The sequence below is a fragment of the Thalia democratica genome, chromosome 3, assembly GCF_965202585.1.
Source record: "Thalia democratica chromosome 3, ktThaDemo2.hap1.1, whole genome shotgun sequence".
Classification (NCBI taxonomy): Eukaryota; Metazoa; Chordata; class Thaliacea; order Salpida; family Salpidae; genus Thalia; species Thalia democratica.
In genome coordinates, this window is record NC_139167.1 from 51896098 (window position 1) to 51905160 (window position 9063).

Below are 9063 nucleotides of genomic sequence, written 5' to 3' on the forward strand. Positions count from 1 at the left end.
GCTTAGTTTTTTTTTTTATAAAGTATAAAAAGTAGAATTAAAATTTTAACATGTATTTATTTCATTTTATAATTAAAAAACTACGCTGATATTGAATTGCCGATTTTAAAATGAATTAGAATATAAAACTTGTGTATACTTTTTTTCTCAAGTTTTAAAGTTATACAAAACTACTTTTTTTTATCATTAACCTAAAAACATACTTATACTTTGTTTACATACAAACAATTGATCTTATAAAACGTTTTTAAACCACAAATATTTCTTTTTCGTATACTTTAAACTCAAAAATACTTTTTTTTTGCCTACAGGTAATTTCACTTAATGTTAAGTAAGTAAATCGACAATTTACACAGACTTCAAAAACATTTTGTTTTCAAGCATAAAACGAACTGGAATGAAAGTAATAAAAGTATGCATCATTGGAGCCGGGCCTTGCGGGATGAACTTGTTAGCTGAACTGGAAGGTTATAATGATGAAAACCTTAAAATTGAACTGACTTGTTATGAAAAACAAAGTTCGGTGGGAGGCATGTGGAACTACTCTTGGAGAACAGGTTGAACTGAAATTTTTTATTGTTTGTTTAGACAAATATTCAAGTTTGAATATTCAAAATTATTTACTAAATTTTTATTAGTTAAACTAAACTTTTGTTATTGTCTTTTTAACTGAAATTTTAAAATGCAAGATGTTCAACAGTTTCCTGTAAACTTTTAAAAATTGTATTTATTAATTTATAAAAAAATAGGACTTGATGAATTTGGTGAACCGGTTTACTGTAGAAAGTAAAAATATTTGAGATATTCAATAGTATTTAATAAATATTTTAAAACCAAATGCAACACAACTTTTAGACTATTTTAGGACTAATAGTTTGAAATGTGTAATAAATTTTACTAAACAATGAAAAATTTAACACAAAGTTAATTATGTAAATATTAGGACTGGACGAGTTTGGCGAGCCACTCCACTGCAGCATGTACCAGCACTTGTACACCAACGGACCCAAGGAATGCGCCGAAATTCCTCAATACACCTTCCAACAACACTTTGACACCCCGATTCCCTCCTTCCCGCCTCGAACCGTCTTCCTGGACTACCTGAGAGGCTACTGGCGTCATATTAGAGTTCCTTTCGAAAGAATAAAGCTGAACCACTGCGTTAAAAGAGTGGACTTTGACGAGGAAAATAACGTCTTTACAGTTGAAGCCAAAGACTTATTAAGGGGAGAAATGTCCACAAGCGCTTTTGATTATTTGATTGTCGCATCCGGGCACTTTTCCACGCCGAACCTGCCAAATTTCAAAGGCATGGACACCTTCAGAGGCAGGATCCTCCATTCGCACGATTTCAGAAGCGCCGACGAGTTCCGAGGTCAGAACGTCTTGGTGGTGGGGTCGAGTCGGAGCGCCAGCGACATTTCCCAGCAGTGCTTAAAATTTGGCGCGGAAAAAGTCACCATATCCATGCGAAACACCGGAAGCCCCATCAGCCAGTTCAAGTGGCCCGAAAAAATAAGGCTGGCGCCGATTGTGAGCGAGGTCGAAGGAAACACTTGCACTTTCATCGACGGTTCGCGGGAAGGATTTGATTCTATAATTTTGTGCACAGGGTACCAGTACGACTTTCCTTTTCTGCCAGAAAGCTTCAAGCTCAAGTGCAAAAACTGCTACTTTCTGCCGAACTTGTACCGCGGGGTCAAGTGGTACTCCACGGCCGAAGATCAAAAAGGTTGCAACGAGAAGCTGTTTTACATGGGCATGCAAAACCAAAACTACACGATCTCCATGTTCATGATCCAGGCCAAGTGGATCGCTCGAGCCGTTGCTGGAAAGTTGAAAACTCCTGAAGCGAGTGTGTGCAAACAAGAAATACAGTTTTGGTGCGATCAAAACAAAAAACTAACAGACTTTAGATCCGTTTACAAGGCTCAAACCGGCTACTTGAAACGACTGGCGAGCGATACGGGCTACGAGCACGATCTCGACTGCCAAGATTTATTTATGAGCGCCATAGAAGCGAGAAAAGTCGATGTTTTGTCGTTTCGCGACCATGTCCACACTTCTAAACACTCAGGAGTTACTGGTAAAGTGCCTGATAAGCCGTGGATGGAACTTTTTGATGATTCAATAGAGAACTATGTAGGAAACTGAATGTTACTTTTTTATTATAAGTTTTTCATAAACTTAGTTGCTTTTTGACAATAATGGTTCAACTTAATTTTTCTTAAGTTTTGTGAAATCTAGTTTGCAATGACTATAACTTGCTTCTAACTTTTTTCAGTCATATTATAGATGTTTGTAACAAGTATTTTTATTTTTGCTTTGCTTTAATAATGTAGCAAAAAGTATATTTTATGTTTTTTAAAAGACCGCCAAGGGGCGTTAGACAACTGTTTATCAAATTACATAATAAAACTTTAACAGTTTTTGTTTTTACGCTCAGTTAAACCATAAGACCGTGCGGAAGGCAGACCAACTTTAAGACACTAATCGAGTTTAAGAACTATTTTATGATTTTTTTTATAAGATCTTTATGTATATTTGTAATATTTTATTGTATTTTGCATAAAGCACGACATTAAGACTCTGTATTATTAGTAAGAACTGTTTTTGTATTTAAGATTGTGACATTGAGACAATTTAAGAACATTATTAAAAACATTTTTTATTTTTGTGTTTACTTGTTGTGTTTATTTTCGCAGTTTCATACTACTGATATATTAGCTGCTTTATCACTTCTACTTTCTAGTTTTCACATTAATATCACTTTTTGAATAAACTCACTTCATTAAAGAAATTGTACATTAAGTTTATTACATATTTATTATTTATTAAGTTAAATCTAATGAGTAAGGTAAATTCAGTAAAAGCCTTAAGAGCTAAACGCTCAAAGGCCTAGGACTACAGTAAAACTTTTTTGTTTGAATTTAGTTTATGTACACTTCTTTAACATACTAATTTAAGTATACAAAATAAAGTTATATAAAAAACTCATGAACCGAAGTCTTTTTATATTAAGTCTAAACTATTAATAGTTGTTTTTACAATCATAAAGCACAAAAAATTACTTAAACTTTGTACTAACAAAAAACATGAATAACTAAACTCGTTGAGTAGTTATTACTTAAAAAATAACTACATGCTTTGTATATAGTTTTTTATGTACTTAAAATTAAAATCTAAGTTTAAGTACTTAAGTCTGAAATATATCATTTAATTACTTATAATTATATATATATATATATATTTATTTATCTAATTATATAAAAACTATAAATTATACAGCTGTTTCACACATGAAATGTAAAATTTCATGTGATCCTCAGTAAGTTACAGTTTATTATAAAGGTAAACAGAAATTTAGATTTAATTTTTTTTATAATAATTGTGACGTAGTAATGGTACAGTTTATTGTACGATTAGCTGAATTTGAAATAATACGCTGTATTTCTTATTTTATGCTTTTTAGGAAAGTTTAGAAAGGTTGTTTTGGAAAAATGTTTTAAGCTATTAAATTTTTTTTTGACTGTTGGAAAACTGTTATAAAATACTCGTGTTTGCCGCTTCAATTTTATTTAATTAACCTTTCTAAACTTTCCTAAAAAGCATAAATTAACAAATACAGCGTATTATTTCAAATTCAGCTAATCGTACAATAAACTGTACCAATTCTACGTCACAATTATTATAAAAAAATTTAAATCTAAATTTTTGTTTACCTTTATAATAAACTGTAACTTACTGAGGATCACATGAAGTTTTACATTTCATGTGTGAAACAGCTGTATAAATTATAGTTTTTGTATAACTAGATAAATAACTAGCTCCAATTTAATTTGTCAAACACTATCGATCAGAACTTTTTATAAAACCTTTAATATATATATATATTCATTTTATACGTATGTATGTATATAAATATATGTAAATACTTCTATTCATATGTAAATGCTGAAAAACAGAGGCTCTATTTATTAAAATTATACTCAAACTTAGCTTTAAATAAAATAAACTTTTTATTAATTTTAAACGTTTTTCAAGCTTATATTTTAAATAGTTTTGAACGCTTATGCAAACTTATTGTGTTTTATATTTTTTAATGATTTATTTAGTGACGTAAAATCCTTTAAGTTTTTGCTTATTTTTATGTACAATTTGACTAATGTTTTAAGATATTATTTCATCAAACAAACTAAAGATCTGTTCTGTTTAACAGAACAGTGAAACAGTTGCATTTAAAAACTTGGAGTTTTATGAATATATATATTTATTTATTTAATTTCAATTCATCAACAATAAATGTTTCTTTGATGAGTTAATTGATGATTACTTCTAACTAAGTAGTACTTAGTATTAGTATTATGATTTTTTTTCGATTATTAAATATGCAAACTTACAACATTTTATAAGAAATAAACTTATGTAAACTCCCTTTTATAAAAACTAAGTAGCTAAGTCTTATTACGTCTATTAAAAAACTTTCTGAACTTGCTGTTTTTACCGAATGGTTTTTAATTACACTTAAAAAAAAATTTTCTACATTGGTGTTCACAGACTTTCAATGTGGAAGTTTGAAACATATGCGATGAACTAACCGTTTTTTCTATCCGGGGTGGGTCTTGGCTTTTTTTAATGGAGTATCACTAACTCTAATTGACGATTTCTGGAAAGGTTTATTTTTTACTATGAATAAAAAATTTGGTATATAAAAGTTTTAAAAGCTAAAAATTTAGAATTTTTAGTTTGTGAAAAGAAAAAATCTAAAAGTTTTCAATTTTCTATTAAAAAAGTTTGATGATGATAAATTACGGGTAAAACTTTCGCTGAATTAACCGGAGATATAAGTTAAGGAAAAAAATGTATTTGTATTTTTTTTGGCAAACGAAAAATAGTTAATCACTTTTTAGAACAGCCGCTATTTTAAAAGTTGCCATTAGAGTTAATCCGTAAAAACTTGTACTATTTGTTTTTGTAGCTTACAATAGGGATGAGATACATTACTTTATTAAGAAATTTTTGTTTCCAGCTCATTTGCAGTAGTTTTTAAAATGAACTATTTTAATTTTCAATTATTATTTCAATATATATCTGTTTTTTAGTTACATTTAAAATAAAGCTATTATTTATGTTCATATATTTAAAAAACGTTACAATATTCAACCAATTTCCTAAAAAATTAAATATAAATATTTTACTAATAACAGTTTTTGAAATCTACTTTAATAAAAAACTAGTTTCATGTGACACAAGTAGTTTATTAATTCTCACAGAATTTCTCACAAAATTCATAAAAAAGTTATAGTAATGTTTTAAACTATAAATAAAATAAAGATCATCAATATTTTATACTAAACTAAAGATAACAGCATTTGATTTAAAATACATGTTCGGGTCCAGCAAAAAAATACACCAGCATGTATTCCGGCAAGAACTTGTCAGGCTTCAAATTTGGACCAATTTTAAGCAGCTCCTGCGTTACAAGCTGGCAAGGGGGAAACGCGATCATGGATCCAACAAGCTCCTTGCTTTCTGAATCTTTGTAAAACTCTGTGCACGCCGTCTTGAGTCCTTTGTAGGTAAAGAATTTAACGTAGCCTTTGAACGGTTTGATGTTGTAGTTGCGATCAGATACGCTCGTCAAATTTTGCGGCATTCCAGGGACTGCAAGCAACAAACATGAGTCTTTTTGCACGTCGGGAAGCTCCAACCTCTGCATCACCTTCGCAAAGTTTTTTTCACCGAAATGCTTTGTTGCTTCAATCAAATGTTTTCTACCAGTTGGACAATCCGAGTCAGCAATGCACTTGTTGAAAACGCTCTTTTCACCTTTCAGATGAAATAAGTCCACCGGAAAGTCATACCCTTTTAACCGGAAGCCGCCTCTCCAAAAAGGCGCGAAAAAGCTCCTGCAGAGATCCTTCAAATCGACCGCGCTTTTGGCCTGATTATATTTGAAATCCATCTCGGCCCTCTGAACGGCCTTCATCAGCTTTAAAGTTTCAGGCGGGTTGCTTATAAAGTTGTTGTCCATGCTTCTGGACGATCTACCTAACCTGAATATGTTGACGTACAGCTCCCAGTCCAAAAAGTCGGTTTTCAACCGCGTCCCCGTTCCCGCCATCAAATACCCCTTCATCTGCTTGACGGCTTCCCTGGCCGCCACTTCAGTTTCGAAGCAGATCGAAGCGCAGTCGCCGCCTTTTTCGAAGTTAATGTGCTTCACGACTCCGAACCGGTCGAACTTAGCATATAGATCGTCTTCAGTCACGTGACGCTCGATTCCACCGACCCAAATTTTTGTAGTAAACATCAGCTTGGCCTACTTTATTTGCATCGGGGTTTTCCCCAGCATTTTGTTGTTGAGGCACAGCTTGGCCATGTAGGCCATGTCCACGTTTTTGTATTTGATGAAGCAGTAGCCGTTTTTCAGTTCGATGCTTTTCAGAGACCCGAACGGTTTGAACAACTCTATCACCATTTGCTCAGTGATTGTGGATTCCAAGCCAGAAATTTGAAGAGTTCTAAAAGCTGAAGCATCTTCTGTAGGCGGAGTGAAGTTGGGATTTACAAAACTTATGTCTGGTGGAGGTATCATTTCTTCAATTTTATCAGGAAACGTTCGTTCTTCAGGAGACCTCTTACGATCGACTCTATAAGATGTATCTCTCCTGTGATTTCCGTTCACAAAGTTCCTTCTGCTTGATTTATCAGAAGAATCAGATCTAGGTCTTTCACTGTGCTCTTCCGCCTTATCAAACTCAACATGAAGCCTTTTACCTCCTAAATAGAACTCCTTTCCCTTCGTCTGTCCTTTACTCTCGGCATTGCGAGCGTCTAATGAACTTCTGAATTTGCAGTAAGCTAACAGCTTTTCAGTTTCAGGGTGGCGCTGCACGATTACTTGGCAATAACCGAACTGCCCAAGTTTGTAAGCAACAGCTTGTTGCACTCGGAAGAGGTTCGGGTCTGCGGGCAAGTTTGACACGATAAGTTTCCTCGGCTCTAAACTTCTAGCACTTCTCTCTTGACTTCTCCTTGGTGATCTTATTCTGTCGTAAGGGCTTCTTCTTCTTTTATCTGGAGAATGTTGCCTCCTTGAATTCTCATGACTCCTTTTGGCACCTCTATTTGGCATTTTTATAGTTTAAATAAATCTGCAAAAGTATATATTTATCTAAATTTTTATTTTTTTTCAACAATCAAACAGAAATATAAAAAAATTAACTGATGTTTCTGTACGAATAAAAAACATAAAAACAAGCAAAAAAGCTTAATTAAGAAGGCCAAAAAACATATCTTTATCTACAGTTTTAAACTAAATTATTCAAGCGTAATGATATTAACTTATTTCAGGTTTGCCAATATTTAATTAAAAAAAATGTGTCTGAATAACAAAAAAAAACTAGACCGAGTTTATCATAAAGATCAAAAATAAGCAGTATGAATATAAAATTAATAAATACAGTCTTTTGAGCTTGTATCCTTAACAAAATAATATTAATTAAAATAGATTAACCTTTAGTATAAAACTATAATTTAAAATAAATATGAATTCATTTATGTTTTAAATGCAAGCCTAATGTTTTAAAGTAATATGCATACAAACATGATTTTAAATGCACTTTGAGTGATCTAAAAAATATGTATTTAATATATCTATAACACATTAATTAAATAAATTATTTTAACGTGTAATTTTTTTTAAACTACCTAGTCAAAAACTCAATAGATAAGAAAACAAAAAGTACAATCTATAATGTTGATAAATTTTTTAAATTTTAACCTATCTCTCACTCTAGATATTTTACTGCGAAGCAGGGAGGATCAAAAAGTTACTTTATCTATATAAATATTGCATTGCTACTTATATTAACAAAAAGTATCAATTAAAACAATAGTATGACTAGACTAAAAAAAGTTTAAAGAGTTTGTATTTTAAATGATAAATAATATCTTTAAAGTATTAAAATATTTTTTAATGGTGTATAGCGTGTTTTCTGCTCGTTATACAGTTATAAGTCACACCGTGTTTGCAGCTGATATTATAAGTAAATCATTTTTTAAATTATCTCCAACATAAATCTCAATTAAAAGCTGAAAAAAGAAGAGTGTTCAAAAAAACTACAAATTTTATGTATGACTTTACAAGAGTTTCACGCCAGGATGAGTTGTTATTTTGTTAATAAGTGCAGAAAAAAAAATATTGAAAATACTGAATATGCATACTCTATATTTAAAGGATTCGTTTCTCAACAGCGTAAGTGTTCCAATACTTTGACATCGAAAAAACATTTAAGTGGAAAACTTTAAAAGCTTAATTACTATTAAACTACTTAAATATTTCAGTTTATATGTATTTATACTTATGCATTTGAAGTTTTATTTTTAATATTTTAATTTTTGTTATGTGCATAAAATATTTTTTAAATATTTTATTTTAACGATTATTCAAATTAAAATATATATAGATAATAAACTCAATTTTAGTATTTTTATAGTATATTTATAAGTCAGAGTGAAAACTAAACAGTCAAAACTTTAGTTTGAAAGACAAAATTTACTTCAAATGCAGTTGCAAATGACTCTCTTGAAACTGTTGGAAAGATGCATTTCGATTTGATGGGTTATTGTGCTTGTGGTTTCATCGATGATTTATATTTATTTGGCGGTTACTCCTTGGAATCATACGCTTCAACAGCAACCTGCAGAACTTTCAATACAAACGACCACTCGTTGTTGAAGCAAGCATGAACGGAACGAGGAAAGCCGCGTCTTGTGCAGTGTTTGAAGAAAGAATCGTTGTCGCTGGTGGAGTTAGTTGTGCTGAATTAGACACAGTTAAAGCATAAGATTCATAGCTTGTGAATGGTCAAACATGCCCAAAATGGTAACAGCGATATTTCATCACAAACTTGTGGCTATTAAAAACAAACTTTTTGCAGTCGAGGCCGGTAGGGTTTGTGAAATGTATGACTCTTTGTGCAGTTATTTTGTAACTATCACACAGCCGCATTTGTTTCAAAATTGTAAATTTTGTTCTCTTGCTGGTGTCATCACTAC

The 9063-nt window shown here is 31.4% G+C and overlaps 1 protein-coding gene across 1 annotated transcript; it reads left to right on the forward strand.

Annotated features, from left to right (window-relative positions):
- The first annotated feature begins 385 nt into the window (after positions 1-385).
- LOC145831799 (trimethylamine monooxygenase-like) lies at positions 386-2574 on the forward strand. The gene is made up of 2 exons (XM_082939140.1): positions 386-557; positions 944-2574. Exons 1-2 carry the CDS (start codon positions 398-400, stop codon positions 2152-2154), a joined length of 1371 nt encoding a protein of 456 aa, XP_082795266.1. The 5' UTR covers positions 386-397; the 3' UTR covers positions 2155-2574.
- The last annotated feature ends 6489 nt before the right edge of the window (positions 2575-9063 follow it).

Bases quoted from the DNA above. Each gene is read 5' to 3' on its own strand.
- LOC145831799 (XM_082939140.1), top strand. From the start codon at position 398: ATGAAAGTAATAAAAGTATGCATCATTGGAGCCGGGCCTTGCGGGATG. The intron at 558-943 runs GTTGAACTGAAA...TGTAAATATTAG, and splicing joins GAACTACTCTTGGAGAACAG to GACTGGACGAGTTTGGCGAG.